Raw genomic sequence first — 24,651 nt, forward strand, 5'->3', positions numbered from 1 at the left:
TAAAACCAGGCTGTAAACCAGTTTATTTCTGGTGTAAAACCAGGCTGTAAACCAGTTTATTTCTAGTGTTAAACCAGGCTGTAAACCAGTTTATTTCTAGTGTAAAACCAGGCTGTAAACCAGGCTGTAAACCAGTTTATTTCTAGTGTTAAACCAGGCTGTAAACCAGTTTATTTCTGGTGTAAAACCAGGCTGTGAACCAGTTTATTTCTGGTGTAAAACCAGGCTGTAAACCAGTTTATTTCTGGTGTAAAACCAGGCTGTAAACCAGTTTATTTCTAGTGTTAAACCAGGCTGTAAACCAGTTTATTTCTGGTGTAAAACCAGGCAGTAAACCAGTTTATTTCTAGTGTAAAACCAGGCTGTAAACCAGGCTGTAAACAAGTTTATTTCTAGTGTAAAACCAGGCTGTAAACCAGTTTATTTCTAGTGTTAAACCAGGCTGTAAACCAGTTTATAGCTAGTGTAAAACCAGGTTGTAAACCAGTTTATTTCTAGTGTAAAACCAGGCTGTAAACCATTTTATTTCTAGTGTTAAACCAGGCTGTAAACCAGTTTATAGCTAGTGTAAAACCAGGCTGTAAACCAGTTTATAGCTAGTGTAAAACCAGGCTGTAAACCAGTTTATTTCTAGTGTTAAACCAGGCTGTAAACCATTTTATAGCTAGTGTAAAACCAGGCTGTAAACCAGTTTATTTCTAGTGTAAAACCAGGCTGTAAACCAGTTTATTTCTAGTGTAGAACCAGGCTGTAAACCAGTTTATAGCTAGTGTAAAACCAGGTTGTAAACCAGTTTATTTCTAGTGTAGAACCAGGCTGTAAACCAGTTTATAGCTAGTGTAAAACCAGGCTGTAAACCAGTTTATTTCTAGTGTAGAACCAGGCTGTAAACCAGTTTATAGCTAGTGTAAAACCAGGTTGTAAACCAGTTTATTTCTAGTGTAAAACCAGGCTGTAAACCAGTTTATTTCTAGTGTAGAACCAGGCTGTAAACCATTTTATAGCTAGTGTAAAACCAGGCTGTAAACCAGTTTATTTCTAGTGTAAAACCAGGCTGTAAACCAGTTTATTTCTAGTGTAAAACCAGGCTGTAAACCAGTTTATTTCTAGTGTAGAACCAGGCTGTAAACCAGTTTATAGCTAGTGTAAAACCAGGCTGTAAACCAGTTTATTTCTAGTGTAGAACCAGGCTGTAAACCAGTTTATAGCTAGTGTAAAACCAGGCTGTAAACCAGTTTATAGCTAGTGTTAAACCAGGCTGTAAACCAGTTTATAGCTAGTGTAAAACCAGGTTGTAAACCAGTTTATTTCTAGTGTAAAACCAGGCTGTAAACCAGTTTATAGCTAGTGTTAAACCAGGCTGTAAACCAGTTTATAGCTAGTGTAAAACCAGGCTGTAAACCAGTTTATTTCTAGTGTAGAACCAGGCTGTAAACCAGTTTATTTCTAGTGTAAAACCAGGCTGTAAACCAGTTTATAGCTAGTGTTAAACCAGGCTGTAAACCAGTTTATAGCTAGTGTAAAACCAGGTTGTAAACCAGTTTATTTCTAGTGTAAAACCAGGTTGTAAACCAGTTTATAGCTAGTGTTAAACCAGGCTGTAAACCAGTTTATTTCTAGTGTAAAACCAGGCTGTAAACCAGTTTATAGCTAGTGTAAAACCAGGTTGTAAACCAGTTTATTTCTAGTGTTAAACCAGGCTGTAAACCAGTTTATTTCTAGTGTAAAACCAGGTTGTAAACCAGTTTATAGCTAGTGTTAAACCAGGCTGTAAACCAGTTTATTTCTAGTGTAAAACCAGGCTGTAAACCAGTTTATTTCTAGTGTTAAACCAGGCTGTAAACCAGTTTATTTCTAGTGTTAAACCAGGCTGTAAACCAGTTTATTTCTAGTGTTAAACCAGGCTGTAAACCAGTTTATTTCTAGTGTAAAACCAGGCTGTAAACCAGTTTATAGCTAGTGTAAAACCAGGTTGTAAACCAGTTTATTTCTAGTGTTAAACCAGGCTGTAAACCAGTTTATTTCTAGTGTTAAACCAGGCTGTAAACCAGTTTATTTCTAGTGTTGAACCAGGCTGTAAACCAGTTTATTTCTAGTGTTAAACCAGGCTGTAAACCAGTTTATTTCTAGTGTTAAACCAGGCTGTAAACCAGTTTATTTCTAGTGTAAAACCAGGCTGTAAACCAGTTTATAGCTAGTGTAAAACCAGGTTGTAAACCAGTTTATTTCTAGTGTAAAACCAGGTTGTAAACCAGTTTATTTCTAGTGTAAAACCAGGCAGTAAACCAGTTTATTTCTAGTGTAAAACCAGGCTGTAAACCAGTTTATAGCTAGTGTAAAACCAGGTTGTAAACCAGTTTATTTCTAGTGTTAAACCAGGCTGTAAACCAGTTTATTTCTGGTGTAAAACCAGGCTGTAAACCAGTTTATTTCTAGTGTAGAACCAGGCTGTAAACCAGTTTATTTCTGGTGTAAAACCAGGCTGTAAACAAGTTTATTTCTAGTGTAAAACCAGGCTGTAAACCAGTTTATTTCTAGTGTCAAACCAGGCTGTAAACCAGTTTATTTCTGGTGTAAAACCAGGCAGTAAACCAGTTTATTTCTGGTGTAAAACCAGGCTGTAAACCAGTTTATTTCTAGTGTTAAACCAGCTTGTAAACCAGTTTATTTCTAGTGTAAAACCAGGCTGTAAACCAGTTTATATCTAGTGTTAAACTAGGCTGTAAACCAGTTTATTTCTAGTGTAAAACCAGGCTGTAAACCAGTTTATTTCTAGTGTTAAACTAGGCTGTAAACCAGTTTATTTCTAGTGTTAAACCAGGCTGTAAACCAGTTTATTTCTGGTGTAAAACCAGGCTGTAAACCAGTTTATTTCTAGTGTTAAACCAGGCTGTAAACCAGTTTATTTCTAGTGTTTAACCAGGCTTAAACCAGTTTATTTCTAGTGTTAAACCAGGCTGTAAACCAGTTTATTTCTGGTGTAAAACCAGGCTGTAAACCAGTTTATTTCTAGTGTAAAACCAGGCTGTAAACCAGGCAGTAAACCAGTTTATTTCTGGTGTAAAACCAGGCTGTAAACCAGTTTATTTCTAGTGTAAAACCAGGCTGTAAACCAGGCTGTAAACCAGTTTATTTCTAGTGTTAAACCAGGCTGTAAACCAGTTTATTTCTGGTGTAAAACCAGGCTGTGAACCAGTTTATTTCTGGTGTAAAACCAGGCAGTAAACCAGTTTATTTCTAGTGTAAAACCAGGCTGTAAACCAGTTTATTTCTAGTGTTAAACCAGGCTGTAAAACAGTTTATTTCTAGTGTTAAACCAGGCTGTAAACCAGTTTATTTCTAGTGTTAAACCAGGCTGTAAACCAGTTTATTTCTAGTGTAAAACCAGGCTGTAAACCAGTTTATAGCTAGTGTAAAACCAGGTTGTAAACCAGTTTATTTCTAGTGTTAAACCAGGCTGTAAACCAGTTTATTTCTAGTGTTAAACCAGGCTGTAAACCAGTTTATTTCTAGTGTTGAACCAGGCTGTAAACCAGTTTATTTCTAGTGTTAAACCAGGCTGTAAACCAGTTTATTTCTAGTGTTAAACCAGGCTGTAAACCAGTTTATTTCTAGTGTAAAACCAGGCTGTAAACCAGTTTATAGCTAGTGTAAAACCAGGTTGTAAACCAGTTTATTTCTAGTGTAAAACCAGGTTGTAAACCAGTTTATTTCTAGTGTTAAACCAGGCTGTAAACCAGTTTATTTCTGTTGTAAAACCAGGCAGTAAACCAGTTGATTTCTGGTGTAAAACCAGGCAGTAAACCAGTTTATTTCTAGTGTTAAACCAGGCTGTAAACCAGTTTATTTCTAGTGTAAAACCAGGCTGTAAACCAGGCTGTAAACCAGTTTATTTCTAGTGTTAAACCAGGCTGTAAACCAGTTTATTTCTGGTGTAAAACCAGGCTGTGAACCAGTTTATTTCTGGTGTAAAACCAGGCTGTAAACCAGTTTATTTCTGGTGTAAAACCAGGCTGTAAACCAGTTTATTTCTAGTGTTAAACCAGGCTGTAAACCAGTTTATTTCTAGTGTTGAACCAGGCTGTAAACCAGTTTATTTCTAGTGTCAAACCAGGCTGTAAACCAGTTTATTTCTAGTGTTAAACCAGGCTGTAAACCAGTTTATTTCTAGTGTAAAACCAGGCTGTAAACCAGTTTATAGCTAGTGTAAAACCAGGTTGTAAACCAGTTTATTTCTAGTGTAAAACCAGGTTGTAAACCAGTTTATTTCTAGTGTAAAACCAGGCAGTAAACCAGTTTATTTCTAGTGTAAAACCAGGCTGTAAACCAGTTTATAGCTAGTGTAAAACCAGGTTGTAAACCAGTTTATTTCTAGTGTTAAACCAGGCTGTAAACCAGTTTATTTCTGGTGTAAAACCAGGCTGTAAACCAGTTTATTTCTAGTGTTAAACCAGGCTGTAAACCAGTTTATTTCTGGTGTAAAACCAGGCTGTAAACAAGTTTATTTCTAGTGTTAAACCAGGCTGTAAACCAGTTTATTTCTAGTGTCAAACCAGGCTGTAAACCAGTTTATTTCTGGTGTAAAACCAGGCAGTAAACCAGTTTATTTCTGGTGTAAAACCAGGCTGTAAACCAGTTTATTTCTAGTGTTAAACCAGCTTGTAAACCAGTTTATTTCTAGTGTAAAACCAGGCTGTAAACCAGTTTATATCTAGTGTTAAACTAGGCTGTAAACCAGTTTATTTCTAGTGTAAAACCAGGCTGTAAACCAGTTTATTTCTAGTGTTAAACTAGGCTGTAAACCAGTTTATTTCTAGTGTTAAACCAGGCTGTAAACCAGTTTATTTCTGGTGTAAAACCAGGCTGTAAACCAGTTTATTTCTAGTGTTAAACCAGGCTGTAAACCAGTTTATTTCTAGTGTTAAACCAGGCTGTAAACCAGTTTATTTCTAGTGTTTAACCAGGCTTAAACCAGTTTATTTCTAGTGTTAAACCAGGCTGTAAACCAGTTTATTTCTGGTGTAAAACCAGGCTGTAAACCAGTTTATTTCTAGTGTAAAACCAGGCTGTAAACCAGGCAGTAAACCAGTTTATTTCTAGTGTTAAACCAGGCTGTAAACCAGTTTATTTCTAGTGTAAAACCAGGCTGTAAACCAGGCTGTAAACCAGTTTATTTCTAGTGTTAAACCAGGCTGTAAACCAGTTTATTTCTGGTGTAAAACCAGGCTGTGAACCAGTTTATTTCTGGTGTAAAACCAGGCTGTAAACCAGTTTATTTCTGGTGTAAAACCAGGCTGTAAACCAGTTTATTTCTAGTGTTAAACCAGGCTGTAAACCAGTTTATTTCTGGTGTAAAACCAGGCAGTAAACCAGTTTATTTCTAGTGTAAAACCAGGCTGTAAACCAGGCTGTAAACCAGTTTATTTCTAGTGTTAATCCAGGTTGTAAACCAGTTTATTTCTAGTGTAAAACCAGGCTGTAAACCAGTTTATTTCTAGTGTAAAACCAGGCTGTAAACCAGTTTATTTCTAGTGTTAAACCAGGCTGTAAACCAGTTTATTTCTAGTGTTAAACCAGGCTGTAAACCAGTTTATTTCTGTTGTAAAACCAGGCAGTAAACCAGTTGATTTCTGGTGTAAAACCAGGCAGTAAACCAGTTTATTTCTAGTGTTAAACCAGGCTGTAAACCAGTTTATTTCTAGTGTAAAACCAGGCTGTAAACCAGGCTGTAAACCAGTTTATTTCTAGTGTTAAACCAGGCTGTAAACCAGTTTATTTCTGGTGTAAAACCAGGCTGTGAACCAGTTTATTTCTGGTGTAAAACCAGGCTGTAAACCAGTTTATTTCTGGTGTAAAACCAGGCTGTAAACCAGTTTATTTCTAGTGTTAAACCAGGCTGTAAACCAGTTTATTTCTGGTGTAAAACCAGGCAGTAAACCAGTTTATTTCTAGTGTAAAACCAGGCTGTAAACCAGGCTGTAAACAAGTTTATTTCTAGTGTTAATCCAGGTTGTAAACCAGTTTATTTCTAGCGTAAAACCAGGCTGTAAACCAGTTTATTTCTAGTGTAAAACCAGGCTGTAAACCAGTTTATTTCTAGTGTTAAACCAGGCTGTAAACCAGTTTATTTCTAGTGTTAAACCAGGCTGTAAACCAGTTTATTTCTGGTGTAAAACCAGGCAGTAAACCAGTTGATTTCTGGTGTAAAACCAGGCAGTAAACCAGTTTATTTCTAGTGTAAAACCAGGCTGTAAACCAGTTTATAGCTAGTGTTAAACCAGGCTGTAAACCAGTTTATTTCTAGTGTTAAACCAGGCTGTAAACCAGTTTATTTCTAGTGTAGAACCAGGCTGTAAACCAGTTTATAGCTAGTGTTAAACCAGGCTGTAAACCAGTTTATTTCTAGTGTAAAACCAGGCTGTAAACCAGTTTATTTCTAGTGTTAAACCAGGCAGTAAACCAGTTTATTTCTAGTGTTAAACCAGGCTGTAAACCATTTTATTTCTAGTGTTAAACCAGGCTGTAAACCAGTTTATTTCTAGTGTAAAACCAGGCTGTAAACCAGTTGATTTCTGGTGTAAAACCAGGCTGTAAACCAGTTTATTTCTAGTGTAAAACCAGGCTGTAAACCAGTTTATTTCTAGTGTTAAACCAGGCTGTAAACCAGTTTATTTCTGGTGTAAAACCAGGCTGTAAACCAGTTTATTTCTGGTGTAAAACCAGGCTGTAAAGCAGTTTATTTCTGGTGTAAAACCAGGCAGTAAACCAGTTTATTTCTAGTGTAAAACCAGGCTGTAAACCAGTTTATAGCTAGTGTTAAACCAGGCTGTAAACCAGTTTATTTCTAGTGTTAAACCAGGCTGTAAACCAGTTTATAGCTAGTGTAAAACCAGGCTGTAAACCAGTTTATTTCTAGTGTAAAACCAGGCTGTAAACCAGTTTATTTCTAGTGTAAAACCAGGCTGTAAACCAGTTTATTTCTAGTGTTAAACCAGGCTGTAAACCAGTTTATTTCTGGTGTTAAACCAGGCTGTAAACCAGTTTATTTCTGGTGTAAAACCAGGCAGTAAACCAGTTGATTTCTGGTGTAAAACCAGGCAGTAAACCAGTTTATTTCTAGTGTAAAACCAGGCTGTAAACCAGTTTATAGCTAGTGTTAAACCAGGCTGTAAACCAGTTTATTTCTAGTGTTAAACCAGGCTGTAAACCAGTTTATAGCTAGTGTTAAACCAGGCTGTAAACCAGTTTATTTCTGGTGTAAAACCAGGCTGTAAACCAGTTTATTTCTAGTGTTAAACCAGGCTGTAAACCAGTTTATTTCTAGTGTTAAACCAGGCTGTAAACCAGTTTATAGCTAGTGTAAAACCAGGCTGTAAACCAGTTTATTTCTGGTGTAAAACCAGGCAGTAAACCAGTTTATTTCTAGTGTAAAACCAGGCTGTAAACCAGTTTATAGCTAGTGTTAAACCAGGCTGTAAACCAGTTTATTTCTAGTGTTAAACCAGGCTGTAAACCAGTTTATAGCTAGTGTTAAACCAGGCTGTAAACCAGTTTATTTCTGGTGTAAAACCAGGCTGTAAACCAGTTTATTTCTAGTGTTAAACCAGGCTGTAAACCAGTTTATTTCTAGTGTTAAACCAGGCTGTAAACCAGTTTATTTCTAGTGTTAAACCAGGCTGTAAACCAGTTTATAGCTAGTGTAAAACCAGGCTGTAAACCAGTTTATTTCTGGTGTAAAACCAGGCTGTAAACCAGTTTATTTCTAGTGTAAAACCAGGCTGTAAACCAGTTTATTTCTAGTGTAAAACCAGGCTGTAAACCAGTTTATTTCTGGTGTAAAACCAGGCTGTAAACCAGTTTATTTCTAGTGTAAAACCAGGCTGTAAACCAGTTTATTTCTAGTGTAAAACCAGGCTGTAAACCAGTTTATAGCTAGTGTAAAACCAGGCTGTAAACCAGTTTATAGCTAGTGTAAAACCAGGCTGTAAACCAGTTTATTTCTAGTGTTAAACCAGGCTGTAAACCAGTTTATAGCTAGTGTAAAACCAGGCTGTAAACCAGTTTATAGCTAGTGTAAAACCAGGCTGTAAACCAGTTTATTTCTAGTGTAAAACCAGGTGTGGACTCCCAGTGTTCCTGCAGCCAGCCTCTAGTGGACACTTGCAGTATTGCAGTTCTTTGTACTACCACATTGACTTCATTTTTCAGACTGGATGTTGCTGCTTGACTTATCAAAGCTCAGACAGATGAAGCTGTACGTTTGGCTTCCTGTTGGGAATTGTATGTTTTTAATGTTGTTTATACTAATAATAATATATCCATGTTAATCTTTTCTGAAATGGTGATGTGTAATCTATGTAGTTCACGTTACTCCATGTTCATGAAGGTTACGTGTTTAAATGAGAGCTGGTGCTCATTTTGTTGTTCTCATTTAAAAATTTAGTGGCTGCTGTCTGAGAAAAGCAAAGACATGCACTGTAGAGAACACAAAAGAGTACAGTACCGTTCCCCACCCTACCCTATCGCATCGTATCCTATCACATCATCGTATTGTATCGTACCGCAGCGTAAAGGAATGTACCCTAATGTACCGTACCATATCTTATTATTGAGTACCGTATAGTATCATGCGGGACCATATGGTATCATGCGAAACCATATGGTATCATGCTGGACCATATGGTATCATGCGGGACCATATGGTATCATGCGAAACCATATGGTATCATGCTGGACCATACGGTAGCATGCGGGACCACATGGTATCATGTGGGACCATATGGTATCATGTGGGACCATATGGTATCATACGGGACCATATGGTGTCATGTGGGACCATATGGTATCATACGGGACCATATGGTGTCATGTGGGACCATATGGTATCATACGGGACCATATGGTGTCATGCGGGACCATATGGTATCATAGGAGACCATATGGTGTCATATGAGACCACATGGTATCATGCGGGACCATATGGTATCATGTGGGACCATATGGTATCATGTGGGACCATATGGTATCATACGGGACCATATGGTGTCATGCGGGACCATATGGTATCATAGGAGACCATATGGTGTCATATGAGACCACATGGTATCATGCGGGACCATATGGTATCATGCGGGACCATATGGTATCATGTGGGAGCAAATATGGTATCATCCTGGACCATATGGTATCATGCGGGACCATATGGTATAATGCGGGACCATATTGTATCATGTGGGAGCAAATATGGTATCATCCTGGACCATATGGTATCATGCGGGACCATATGGTATCATGTGGGACCATATGGTATCATAGGAGACCATATGGTATCATAGGAGACCATATGGTATCATGCAGGACCATATGGTATAATGCGGGACCATATGGTATCATGCGGGACCATATGGTATCATACGGGACCATATGGTATCATGTGGGACCATATGGTATCATACGGGACCATATGGTATCATGTGGGACCATATGGTATCATGTGGGACCATATGGTATCATACGGGACCATATGGTATCATGTTAAACCATATGGTATCATAGGAGACCATATGGTGTCATATGAGACCACATGGTATCATGCGGGACCATATGGTATCATACAGGTCCATATGGTATCATGTGGGACCATATGGTGTCATGCAGGACCATATGGTATCATAGGAAACCATATGGTATCATGCGGGACCATATGGTATCATACGGGACCATATGGTATTATGTGGGACCATATGGTATCGTAGGAGACCATATGGTATCATGCGGGACCATATGGTATCATACGGGACCATATGGTATCATGTGGGACCATATGGTATCATAGGAGACCATATGGTATCATACGGGACCATATGGTATTATGTGGGACCATATGGTATCGTAGGAGACCATATGGTATCATGCGGGACCATATGGTATCATGTGGGACCATATGGTGTCATGTGGGACCATATGGTATCATAGGAGACCATATGGTATCATGCGGGACCATATGGTATCATGTGGGACCATATGGTGTCATGCGGGACCATATGGTATCATAGGAGACCATATGGTGTCATGTGGGACCATATGGTATCATAGGAGACCATATGGTATCATGCGGGACCGTATGGTATCATGTGGGACCACATGGTATCATGCAGAACCATATGGTATCATACGGGACCATATGGTATCATGTGGGACCATATGGTATCATACGGGACCATATGGTATCATGTTGGACCATATGGTATCATGTGGGACCATATGGTATCATGTTAAACCATATGGTATCATAGGAGACCATATGGTGTCATATGAGACCACATGGTATCATGCGGGACCATATGGTATCATACGGGTCCATATGGTATCATGTGGGACCATATGGTGTCATGCAGGACCATATGGTATCATAGGAAACCATATGGTGTCATGCGGGACCATATGGTATCATACGGGACCATATGGTATTATGTGGGACCATATGGTATCATACGGGACCATATGGTATCATGTGGGACCATATGGTATCATAGGAGACCATATGGTATCATGCGGGACCATATGGTATCATACGGGACCATATGGTATCATGTGGGACCATATGGTATCATAGGAGACCATATGGTGTCATGTGGGACCATATGGTATCATAGGAGACCATATGGTATCGTAGGAGACCATATGGTATCATGCGGGACCATATGGTATCATGTGGGACCATATGGTGTCATGTGGGACCATATGGTATCATAGGAGACCATATGGTATCATGCGGGACCATATGGTATCATGTGGGACCATATGGTATCATAGGAGACCATATGGTATCATGCGGGACCATATGGTATCATGTGGGACCATATGGTGTCATGCGGGACCATATGGTATCATAGGAGACCATATGGTGTCATGTGGGACCATATGGTATCATAGGAGACCATATGGTATCATGCGGGACGGTATGGTATCATGTGGGACCACATGGTATCATGCAGGACCATATGGTATCATACGGGGCCATACCAGCCCCCGTTGTGGTTGTAGTTCACCTAATCCCTCAGGGATATGACTGGAACTGTACTGAGCATGTGCAGAAGTTCTGTTTTCAGAGGACCACCACATCAGTAGTTGATATTAGGACAGAGACTGGAACTATTTGCACCCAAACTTGTTGGGATGATCCTGGTCTACAGGAGCCCTAGTTTAAGTCATAAAAATGTAAAACTAGGGTTCTGAACTATTAGAGGTAGAAATTAAACCAACCGGTCTGCTCCACAGACGACTGAACCGTCACGTCCTGGTCTTCTGTCTTCATCTCTGAATCCTGCCGGCTCTGTTGGTCCTGGTCTTCATGTCTTACTAATTCCAGCTCCAGCACTTCCTGTCCCCATCCGTCTGTGGTTCTGGTTTCAGGACGTTCTGCAGCAGCGCCTGCAGACCTGGTCTCAGAGCTCTCAGGGTCTACACTCTCATCCTGGGTTAGTAAGGTCTTCAGAGGGGTACCTGTGGTCTGATCTGTCCCCTGGTCCTCCATCACACTGATGAAACCAGGATCAGAGCGTGAGACCCTACAGTCCGGTCTGTGTTTGTCCCCTCTCTGGCCCTCCGTCTGACCGGGCAGCGTCATGGCGTCCTGCTCAGCTTCCTCTCTCGTGGCCGTCACAGGGGCAGCGGCCCATCCCGTCTGATCCCTCTCCTCGGTGTTCGGGTCCGTCTCTGGTGGCCTGGGAGACTCGCTGAGACCGGGACACTCAGTGGGACTCAGAGACTCTGTGAGACTGGGAGACTCGAAGCTGGAGCTGGAGCTGAGTTTGTCGTCTCCGCCTCTCCTCCCTCTCTTCTTCCTCCTCTTCCTCCTGCTCTTCCCGTCTCTGTCCTCCTCCTCGCTCCTGCCCTGACTCGTCCCTCTCTCTCTCCCTGCTTCCTCCCCTCTCTCTGATGCCTGTTCTTCCTGTCTTTGTGCGGCGGCGGGGTCATGTGACGGGGCTGGCTGAGGTCCAGCAGCATGTGGCTGACTCTGCCTACTCTCAGCTCTGTCCTCGCTCTGATCCAGCTGTCCCTGATCCCTCGGGTCCACTGAGTCTGAATCGTACCAAACGGTCTGAGAGTCCCGCTGCAGGTCCTCAGCCTGATACCACACTGTCTTTGCTTCTGGGTCTTTGGACTGGTACCCCGCCGTTTTTGGGACCAGTTCTTCAGCCTGGTACCAAACCGACTTTGGTTCTAGGTCTTCATTATTCAGACCTGGTCCCATCCTGCTGCTGATCCAGCCCCCGTCCCTCCACAGAACTCTACGGGGTTTCCTCTGTGACCCGGGGGATGTGGGGCTTGGACTGGTCTTTGCTCCAGGTGAACTTTGCCCCTCAGGGTCTGACTGGCTCTCCTGGTGGTCCTGGGACTGTTCCTGACCCATGGTTTCTGAGGGAGACATGAGGACAGTCAGGACCAGTTTAACAATACCTGTGCTTCAAACGAGCCCTGACCGAGTACTGCGAGAGAAACGAGCAGAATGTCCTGGATGACAAATCCTTTCATGGAGGGATGGTTGTGATTTTATCATATTTAGAGAAAGTGGAAGTTAGATTTTTGTCAGCTCTACTCATCGCCATCACCCTTAGGGACTGTTTTAACAAAATAGTAATAATATCAAATTTGATAAAATAATGTTATCATGTTAATATAATAATAGCGTTACTCTATTTAACATAACAATAATTTTATTCTATTTAATATAATAATAATTCTATTATATTTAATGATAATATTATCATATTTAAAATAATAATAATAATATTATCATAGTTAATCCAATAATAGTGTTATAATAATTTTATTATATTTAATGATAATATAATTATAATTAATATATTAATATTGTCATATTTAATATAATAATTTTATCATATTTAATATAATAATATTATTACTATATTTAATGATAATATCAACATATTTAATATAATAATTTTATCATAATTAATATAATAAATATATTATCATGTTTAATTAGAGCAGACTGTGAGCTAAAAATGAGCCAACATCGTCAACAAACAGTATTTGATATTATAACAGCTGAGCTGGAAAAACTCTAAACATCATTATTATATAAACACACATGAGAAGAAAAGACTAGAACTGCTGACTAGAACAGACTAGAACCTCTGACTAGAACAGACAAGAACCTCTGACCTGAACAGACAAGAACCTCTGACTAGAACAGACAAGAACCTCTGACCTGAACAGACAAGAACCTCTGACTAGAACAGACAAGAACCTCTGACTAGAACAGACAAGAACCTCTGACCAGAACAGACTAGAACCTCTGACCTGAACAGACTAGAACCTCTGACTAGAACCTCTGACCAGAACAGACTAGAACCTCTGACCAGAACAGACTAGGACCTCTGACCAGAACAGACAAGAACCTCTGACTAGAACAGACAAGAACCTCTGACCGGAACAGACAAGAACCTATGACTAGAACAGACAAGAACCTCTGACTAGAACAGACTAGAACCTCTGACTGGAACAGACAAGGACCTCTGACTAGAACAGACAAGAACCTCTGACTAGAACAGACAAGAACCTCTGACCGGAACAGACAAGAACCTATGACAAGAACAGACAAGAACCTCTTATTAGATCAGACAAGAACCTCTGACCGGAACAGACAAGAACCTATGATTAGAACAGACAAGAACCTCTGACTAGAACAGACTAGAACCTCTGACCGGAACAGACAAGAACCTCTGACTAGAACAGACAAGAACCTCTGACTAGAACAGACAAGAACCTCTGACCGGAACAGACTAGAAACTCTGACTAAAACAGACAAGAACCTCTGACCAGAACAGACAAGAACCTCTGACTAGAACAAACTAGAACTGCAGACTAGAACAGACAAGAACCTCTGACCGGAACAGACTAGAACCTCTGACTAAAACAGACAAGAACCTCTGAGTAGAACAGACTAGAACCTCAGACAAGAACAGACTAGAACTGTTGACTAGAACAGACATGAACCTCTGACCAGAATAGACTGGAACCTCTGACTAGAACAGACAAGAAACTCTGACTAGAAAAGACAAGAACCTCTGACAAGAACAGACTACATCCTCTGAAATAAACAGACTAGAACCTCTGACAAGAACCTCTGACCAGAACAGACAAGAACCTCTGACCAGAACAGACCAGAACCTCTGACTAGAACGGACTAGAATAGACTAGAACCTCAGACTAGAACCTCTGACTAGAACAGACTAGAACCTCTGACTAGAACGGACAAAAACCTCTGACCCGAATAGACAAGAACCTCTGACTAGAACCTCTGACTAGAACAGACTAGAACCTCTGACCTGAACAGACAAGAAACTCTGACTAGAACAGACAAGAACCTCTGACCAGAACAGACTAGAACCTCTGACTAGAACAGACTCGAACCTCTGACCAGAACAGACAAGAACCTCTGACTAGAACTAACTAGAACTGCAGACTAGAACAAACTTGAACCTCTGACTAGAACCTCTGACTAGAACAGACAAGAAGCTCTGACCAGAAAAGACTAGAACCTCTGACAAGAATAGACAAGAACATCTGACTAGCACAGACAAGAACCTCTGACTAGAACCTCTGACTAGAACAGACTAGAACCTCTGACCAGAACAGACTAGAACCTCTGACTAGAACCTCTGTGTAGAAAAGACTAGAACCTCTGACTAGAACAGACTAGAACCTCTGACTAGAACCTCTGACCAGAACAGACTAGAACCTCTGACCTGAAAAGACTAGAACCTCTGACTAAAACCTCTGACCAGAACAGACTAGAACCTCGGACTAGAACAGACAAGAACCTCTGACTAGAACCTCTGACCAGAAAAGGCTAGAACCTCGGACTACAACAGACAAGAACCTCTGACCAGAATAGACAAGAACCTCTGACTAGAACTAACTAGAACCTCTTATTAAAACAGACTAGAACCTCTAACCAGAACAGACTAGAACCTCTTATTAGAACAGACTAGAACCTCTAACCGAAACAGACTATAACGTCTGACTAGAACAGACAAGAACCTCTGACCTGAACAGACAAGAACCTCTGACAAGAACTAACTAGAACCTCTTATTAGAACAGACTAGAACCTCTGACTAGAACAGACTAGAAACTCTGACTGGAACAGACAAGAACCTCTGACCTGAACAGACAAGAACCTCTGACTAGAACAGACAAGAACCTCTGACCTGAACAGACAAGAACCTCTGACTAGAACAGACAAGAACCTCTGACTAGAACAGACAAGAACCTCTGACCTGAACAGACAAGAACCTCTGACCAGAACAGACAAGAACCTCTGACCTGAACAGACTAGAACCTCTTACTCGAACAGACAAGAACCTCTGACCTGAACAGACAAGAACCTCTGACTAGAACAGACAAGAACCTCTGACCAGAACAGACTAGAACCTCTGACCTGAACAGACTAGAACCTCTGACTAGAACCTCTGACCAGAACAGACAAGAACCTCTGACCAGAACAGACTAGGACCTCTGACCAGAACAGACTAGAACCTCTGACCAGAACAGACTAGAACCTCTGACCTGAACAGACTAGAACCTCTGACCTGAACAGACAAGAACCTCTGACTAGAACAGACAAGAACCTCTGACCGAAACAGACAAGAACAGACTCGAACCTCTGACCAGAACAGACTAGAACCTCTGACCTGAACAGACAAGAACCTCTGACTAGAACGGACAAGAACCTCTGACCGGAACAGACAAGAACCTATGACTAGAACCTCAGACCAGAACAGACTAGAACCTCTGACTAGAACAGACTAGAACCTCTGACCAGAACAGACTAGAACCTCTGACCTGAACAGACAAGAACCTCTGACCTGAACAGACAAGAACCTCTGACTAGAACAGACAAGAACCTCTGACCGGAACAGACAAGAACCTATGACTAGAACAGACAAGAACCTCTGACTAGAACAGACTAGAACCTCTGACCGGAACAGACAAGGACCTCTGACTAGAACAGACAAGAACCTCTGACTAGAACAGACAAGAACCTCTGACCGGAACAGACAAGAACCTATGACAAGAACAGACAAGAACCTCTTATTAGAACAGACAAGAACCTCTGACCGGAACAGACAAGAACCTATGACCTGAACAGACAAGAACCTCTGACTAGAACAGACTAGAACCTCTGACCGGAACAGACAAGAACCTCTGACTAGAACAGACAAGAACCTCTGACTAGAACAGACAAGAACCTCTGACCGGAACAGACAAGAACCTCTGACTAGAACAGACTAGAAACTCTGACTAAAACAGACAAGAACCTCTGACCAGAACAGACAAGAACCTCTGACTAGAACAAACTAGAACTGCAGACTAGAACAGACAAGAACCTCTGACCGGAACAGACTAGAACCTCTGACTAAAACAGACAAGAACCTCTGAGTAGAACAGACTAGAACCTCAGACAAGAACAGACTAGAACTGCTGACTAGAACAGACATGAACCTCTGACCAGAATAGACTGGAACCTCTGACTAGAACAGACAAGAACCTCTGACTAGAAAAGACAAGAACCTCTGACCAGAACAGACTACATCCTCTGAAATAAACAGACTAGAACCTCTGACAAGAACCTCTGACCAGAACAGACAAGAACCTCTGACCAGAACAGACCAGAACCTCTGACTAGAACGGACTAGAATAGACTAGAACCTCAGACTAGAACGGACAAAAACCTCTGACCCGAATAGACAAGAACCTCTGACTAGAACCTCTGACTAGAACAGACTAGAACCTCTGACCTGAACAGACAAGAAACTCTGACTAGAACAGACAAGAACCTCTGACCAGAACAGACTAGAACCTCAGAGTAGAACAGACTTGAACCTCTGACCAGAACAGACAAGAACCTCTGACTAGAACTAACTAGAACTGCAGACTAGAACAAACTTGAACCTCTGACTAGAACCTCTGACTAGAACAGACAAGAAGCTCTGACCAGAACAGACTAGAACCTCTGACAAGAATAGACAAGAACATCTGACTAGAACAGACAAGAACCTCTGACTAGAACCTCTGACTAGAACAGACTAGAACCTCTGACCAGAACAGACTAGAACCTCTGACTAGAACCTCTGTGTAGAAAAGACAAGAACCTCTGACTAGAACAGACTAGAACTTCTGACTAGAACCTCTGACCAGAACAGACTAGAACCTCTGACCTGAAAAGACTAGAACCTCTGACTAAAACCTCTGACTAGAAAAGAATAGAACCTCTGACTAGAACCTCTGACCAGAACAGACTAGAACCTCGGACTAGAACAGACAAGAACCTCTGACTAGAACCTCTGACCAGAAAAGGCTAGAACCTCGGACTACAACAGACAAGAACCTCTGACCAGAATAGACAAGAACCTCTGACTAGAACTAACTAGAACCTCTTATTAAAACAGACTAGAACCTCTAACCGGAACAGACTAGAACCTCTTATTAGAACAGACTAGAACCTCTAACTGGAACAGACTATAACATCTGACTAGAACAGACAAGAACCTCTTACTAGAACAGACTAGAACCTCTGACTGGAACAGACTAGAACCTCTGACTAAAACAGACAAGAACCTCTGAGTAGAACAGACTAGAACCTCAGACTAGAACAGACTAGAACTACTGACTAGAACAGACATGAACCTCTGAACAGAATAGACTGGAACCTCTGACTAGAACAGACAATAACCTCTGACTAGAACAGACAAGAACCTCTGACCAGAACAGACTAGAACTTCTGACTAGAACAGACAAGAATAGACTAGAACCTCTGACTAGAACATCTGACAAGAACAGACAAGAACCTCTGACTACAAAAGACGAGAATAGACAAGAACCTCTGACTTGAACAGACAAGAACCTCTGAATAGAACCTCAGACTAGAACAGACAAGAACCTCTGACTAGAACAGACTAGAACCTCTGACTAAAACCTCTGACTAGAACAGACTAGAACCTCTGACCAGAACGGACTAGAACCTCTGACTTGAACAGACAAGAACCTCTGAATAGAACCTCAGACTAGAACAGACTAGAACCTCTGACTAGAACAGACTAGAACCTCTGACTAGAACCTCTGACTAGAAAAGACTAGAACCTCTGACTAGAACAGACTAGACCCTCTGACTAGAACCTCTGACCAGAACAGACTAGAACCTCTGACTAGAACAGACTAGAACCTCTGACTAGAACCTCTGACTAGAACAGACTTGAACCCCTGACTAGAACCTCTGACTAGAACAGACTAGAACCTCTGACTAGAACAGACTAGAACCTCTGACTAGAACCTCTGACAAGAACAGACTAGAACCTCTGACTGGAACAGACTAGAACTTCAAACTAGAACAGGCCTGAACCTCTGACTAGAACCTCTGACTACAACAGACTAGAACCTCTGAACAGAACAGACTAGAACCTCTGACTAGAACAGGCTAGAACCTCTGACTAGAACCTCTGACCAGAAAAAAATCTCTGACTAGAACAGACTAGAATAGACAAGAACCTCAGACAAGAACCTCTGACTAGAACAGACTAGAACCTCTGACTACAACAGACTAGAACCTCTGACTAGAACCTCTGACTAGAAAAGACTAGAACCTCTGACTAGAACAGACTAGACCCTCTGACTAGAACCTCTGACCAGAACAGACTAGAACCTCTGACTAGAACAGACTAGAACCTCTGAACAGAACAGACTAGAACCTCTGACTAGAACAGGCTAGAACCTCTGACTAGAACCTCTGACCAGAAAAAAATCTCTGACTAGAACAGACTAGAATAGACAAGAACCTCAGACAAGAACCTCTGACCAGACCAGACAAGAACCTCTGAAATTAACAGACTAGAACTGCTGGCTAGAACCTCTGACCGGAACAGACTAGAACCTCTGACTAGAACAGACAAGAACCTCTGACCGGAACAGACAAGAACCTCTGACTAGAAAAGACAAGAACCTCTGACTAGAACAGACAAGAACCTCTGAGTAGAACAGACTAGAACCTCAGACTAGAACAGACAAGAACTACTGACTAGAACAGACATGAACCTCTGACCTGAATAGACTGGAACTTCTGACTAGAACAGACAAGAACCTCTGACTAGAACAGACAAGAACCTCTGACCTGAACAGACAAGAACCTCTGACTAGAACAGACAAGAACCTATGACCAGAACAGAGCAGAACCTCTTATTAGAACAGACTAGAACCTCTAACCGAAACAGACTATAACGTCTGACTAGAACAGACAAGAACCTCTGACCAGAACTAACTAGAACCTCTTATTAGAACAGACTAGAACCTCTGACTAGAACAGACAAGAACCTCTTACTAGAACAGACAAGAACCTCTGACCTGAACAGACAAGAACCTCTGACTAGAACAGACAAGAACCTCTGACCTGAACAGACAAGAACCTCTGACTAGAACAGACAAGAACCTCTGACTAGAACAGACAAGAACCTCTGACCTGAACAGACAAGAACCTCTGACCAGAACAGACAAGAACCTCTGACCTGAACAGACTAGAACCTCTTACTCGAACAGACAAGAACCTCTGACCTGAACAGACAAGAACCTCTGACTAGAACAGACAAGAACCTCTGACCAGAACAGACTAGAACCTCTGACCTGAACAGACTAGAACCTCTGACTAGAACCTCTGACCAGAACAGACAAGAACCTCTGACCAGAACAGACTAGGACCTCTGACCAGAACAGACTAGAACCTCTGACCAGAACAGACTAGAACCTCTGACCTGAACAGACTAGAACCTCTGACCTGAACAGACAAGAACCTCTGACTAGAACAGACAAGAACCTCTGACCGAAACAGACAAGAACAGACTAGAACCTCTGACCAGAACAGACTAGAACCTCTGACCTGAACAGACAAGAACCTCTGACTAGAACGGACAAGAACCTCTGACCGGACCTGACAAGAACCTCTGACTAGAACCTCAGACCAGAACAGACTAGAACCTCTGACTAGAACAGACTAGAACCTCTGACCAGAACAGACTAGAACCTCTGACCTGAACAGACAAGAACCTCTGACCTGAACAGACAAGAACCTCTGACTAGAACAGACAAGAACCTCTGAATAGAACCTCAGACTAGAACAGACAAGAACCTCTGACTAGAACAGACTAGAACCTCTGACTAAAACCTCTGACTAGAACAGACTAGAACCTCTGACCAGAACGGACTAGAACCTCTGACTTGAACAGACAAGAACCTCTGAATAGAACCTCAGACTAGAACAGACTAGAACCTCTGACTAGAACAGACTAGAACCTCTGACTAGAACCTCTGACTAGAAAAGACTAGAACCTCTGACTAGAACAGACTAGACCCTCTGACTAGAACCTCTGACCGGAACAGACAAGAACTTCTGACTACAAAAGACGAGAATAGACAAGAACCTCTGACTTGAACAGACAAGAACCTCTGAATAGAACCTCAGACTAGAACAGACAAGAACCTCTGACTAGAACAGACTAGAACCTCTGACTAAAACCTCTGACTAGAACAGACTAGAACCTCTGACCAGAACGGACTAGAACCTCTGACTTGAACAGACAAGAACCTCTGAATAGAACCTCAGACTAGAACAGACTAGAACCTCTGACCGAAACAGACTAGAACCTCTGACTAGAACCTCTGACTAGAAAAGACTAGAACCTCTGACTAGAACAGACTAGACCCTCTGACTAGAACCTCTGACCAGAACAGACTAGAACCTCTGACTAGAACAGACTAGAACCTCTGACTAGAACCTCTGACTAGAACAGACTTGAACCCCTGACTAGAACCTCTGACTAGAACAGACTAGAACCTCTGACTAGAACAGACTAGAACCTCTGACTAGAACCTCTGACAAGAACAGACTAGAACCTCTGACTGGAACAGACTAGAACTTCAAACTAGAACAGGCCTGAACCTCTGACTAGAACCTCTGACTACAACAGACTAGAACCTCTGAACAGAACAGACTAGAACCTCTGACTAGAACAGGCTAGAACCTCTGACTAGAACCTCTGAACAGAAAAAAATCTCTGACTAGAACAGACTAGAATAGACAAGAACCTCAGACAAGAACCTCTGACTAGAACAGACTAGAACCTCTGACTACAACAGACTAGAACCTCTGACTAGAACCTCTGACTTGAAAAGACTAGAACCTCTGACTAGAACAGACTAGACCCTCTGACTAGAACCTCTGACCAGAACAGACTAGAACCTCTGACTAGAACAGACTAGAACCTCTGAACAGAACAGACTAGAACCTCTGACTAGAACAGGCTAGAACCTCTGACTAGAACCTCTGACCAGAAAAAAATCTCTGACTAGAACAGACTAGAATAGACAAGAACCTCAGACAAGAACCTCTGACCAGACCAGACAAGAACCTCTGAAATTAACAGACTAGAACTGCTGGCTAGAACCTCTGACCGGAACAGACTAGAACCTCTGACTAGAACAGACAAGAACCTCTGACCGGAACAGACAAGAACCTCTGACTAGAAAAGACAAGAACCTCTGACTAGAACAGACAAGAACCTCTGAGTAGAACAGACTAGAACCTCAGACTAGAACAGACAAGAACTACTGACTAGAACAGACATGAACCTCTGACCTGAATAGACTGGAACTTCTGACTAGAACAGACAAGAACCTCTGACTAGAACAGACAAGAACCTCTGACTAGAACAGACAAGAACCTCTGACTAGAACAGACAAGAACCTATGACCAGAACAGAGCAGGACCTCTGACTAGAACAGACTAGAATAGACTAGAACCTCAGACAAGAACAGACTAGAACCTCTGACTACAACAGATGAGAATAGACAAGAACCTCTGACAAGAACACCTGACAAGAACAGACAAGAACCTCTGACTAAAACAGACAAGAACCTCTGACTAGAAGGGACAAAACCCTCTGACGAGAACCTCTGACCAGAACAGAATAGAACCTCTGACTAGAACAGACAAGAACCTCTGACTAGAACAAACAACAACCTCTGACTAGAACCTCTGACCAGAACAGACAAGAACCTCTGACTAGAACAGACTAGAACCTCTGACAAGAACAGACTAGAACCTCAGAGTAGAACAGACTCGAACCTTTGACCAGAACAGACAAGAACCTCTGACTAGAACAAACTAGAACTTCAGACTAGAACAGGCTAGAACCTCTGACTAGAACCTCTGACTACAACAGACAAGAACCTCTGACCAGAACAGACTAAACCCTCTGAGTAGAACAGACAAGAACCTCTGACCAGACCAGACAAGAACCTCTGACCGGACCAGACTAGACCCTCTGACCAGACCAGACAAGAACCTCTGACCGGACCAGACTAGACCCTATGACTAGAACAGACAAGAACCTCTGACTAGAACAGACTAGAACCTCTGACTAGAACAGACTAGAACCTCTGACTAGAACCTCTGTCTAGAACAAACTAGAACCTATGGGTAGAACAGACTAGAACCTCTGACTAAAACAGACTAGAACCTCTGACTAGAAACATCTGACTAGAACAGACTAGAACCTCTGACTAGAACCTCTATCTAGAACAGACTAGAACCTCTGACTAAAACAGACTAGAACCTTTGACTAGAAACATCTGCCTAGAACAGTCTAGAACCTCTGACTAGAACCTCTGTCTAGAACAAACTAGAACCTATGGGTAGAACAGACTAGAACCTCTGACTAAAACAGACTAGAACCTCTGACTAGAAACATCTGACTAGAACAGACTAGAACCTCTGACTAGAACCTCTATCTAGAACAAACTAGAACCTCTGACTAGAACAGACTAGAACCTCTGACTAGAACCTCTGACTAGAACCTCTGACTAGAACAGACCAGAACCTATGACTAGAACAGACTAGAACCTCTGACTAGAACAGACCAGAACCTATGACTAGAACAGACTAGAACCTCATACTAGAACAGACTATAACCTCTGACTAGAACAGACTAGAACCTCTGACTAGAACAGACTAGGACCTCTGACTAGAACAGACTAGAACCTCTGACTAGAACCTCTGTCTAGAACAAACTAGAACCTATGAGTAGAACAGACAAGAACCTCTGACTAGAAACATCTGACTAGAACAGACTAGATCCTCTAAATAGAACAGACAAGAACCTCTGACTAGAACCTCTGAATAGAACCTCTGACTAGAACAGACCAGAACCTATGACTAGAACAGACTAGAACCTCTGACTGGAACAGACCAGGACCTATGACTAGAACAGACTAGAACCTCTGACTAGAACCTCTGACTAGAACAGACCAGAACCTCTGACTGGAACAGACCAGAACCTATGACTAGAACAGACATGAACCTCTGACTAGAAAAGACTAGAACCTCTGACTAGAACAGACTAGAACCTCTGACTAGAACAGACTAGAACCTCTGACTAGAACAGACTAGAACCTCTTAAATAAATCAGGACTTTAAAGCCTCTTTTAAAAGTCTTGAATGAAGACTCTGCAGTTATCCTGAGGCTCCGCCCACCAACTTGCTTCCTCTTTGGGTGAAACACAGGCACATTGCTGAGAGAGAGGAGGCAGAGAAACTGTCAGATCTGATCCTGGTCCATCTCAGACCCTCAGATCAGACCTGGTTGTCCTACCTGTACGGCGTTCTCACCTGTGGTCTGATCAGCTGATCTCAGGTCGTTGGTCTGTCGTCGCCCCTCTCTGTTTCTCTGCTCACACATCAGCTGCTCCACTTCCCCGTTCTCTGCTTCCTGTTTTTCTACGATGGCAGTGGTCGGCACAGCGACTGCATGACTGTCACCAGGGATTATGGGTACTGTAGTCCCTCCTGTGTTTTCAAGGAATATGGGTACTGTAGTCCCTCCTGTGTTTTCAGGGATTACGGGTACTGTAGTCCCTCCTGTGTTTTCAGGGATTATGGGTACTGTAGTCCCTCCTGTGTTTTCAGGGATTATGGGTACTGTAGTCCCTCCTGTGTTTTCAGGGATTATGGGTACTGTAGTCCCTCCTGTGTTTCCGGATGTTTCTGAGACTTGCCCTCCTCCTCTGTCGCCCTTCGCCCTCCTCTTCCTCTCCTCCTGGCTGTTTTTTCTCTTCTTCTTGTGTTTCCTGTTCCGCCCTCCAACAGCAGGTGCCTTCACTTCCTCTTCCTGTTTCTGACAGACTCGTCCACCGTGACAGGAAGTCTGAGTGACAGCAGCATTCTCCTCTGTTGTTGTGACGCTAGTCTCTATGGTAACGGCTCCCTCGCCTACTTCCTGTTTGTTGTCAGAGCATGCCTGCAGCCCAGGGGTGGGGCCAAACAACTCGCTGTCTCTGTGACCACGACCAGCGGGGGTTCCCTGAAGAGGAAGACAGAGACAGGTTTAAAGGTGTCTCTGAGGAGGCGGTGAGACTGATGCTGGTGGGCTTCAGTGTTTAGACCGTGGACTACCAAGCCCTCTAACTCCGCCCTAGCTCCTCCTACAGACCAGTAGACTCACCATTCAGCTGTTCATGCTGGGTTCACTTTAATCACCTCTGACAGATTTCTGATCATTCCTGTTAGAGTCTGATGACGA

General features: G+C 42.1%; 1 protein-coding gene across 3 annotated transcripts in view; it reads right to left on the bottom strand.

The window, feature by feature from the left end:
• Positions 1–24,651, bottom strand: part of LOC121515446 — a 110,407-nt gene that overhangs the window by 16,314 nt on the left and 69,442 nt on the right. For all 3 annotated transcript variants that reach the window (XM_041796222.1, XM_041796221.1, XM_041796223.1), the window contains 2 exons: positions 23,742–24,432; positions 11,266–12,420 (listed from right to left, as the gene is read on the bottom strand). In XM_041796222.1, coding sequence (XP_041652156.1) covers positions 11,266–12,420; positions 23,742–24,432 — 1,846 coding nt within the window. The remainder of the gene's footprint in view (positions 1–11,265; positions 12,421–23,741; positions 24,433–24,651) is intronic.

The sequence above is a fragment of the Cheilinus undulatus genome, linkage group 9, assembly GCF_018320785.1.
Source record: "Cheilinus undulatus linkage group 9, ASM1832078v1, whole genome shotgun sequence".
In the NCBI taxonomy this organism is placed as follows: Eukaryota; Metazoa; Chordata; class Actinopteri; order Labriformes; family Labridae; genus Cheilinus; species Cheilinus undulatus.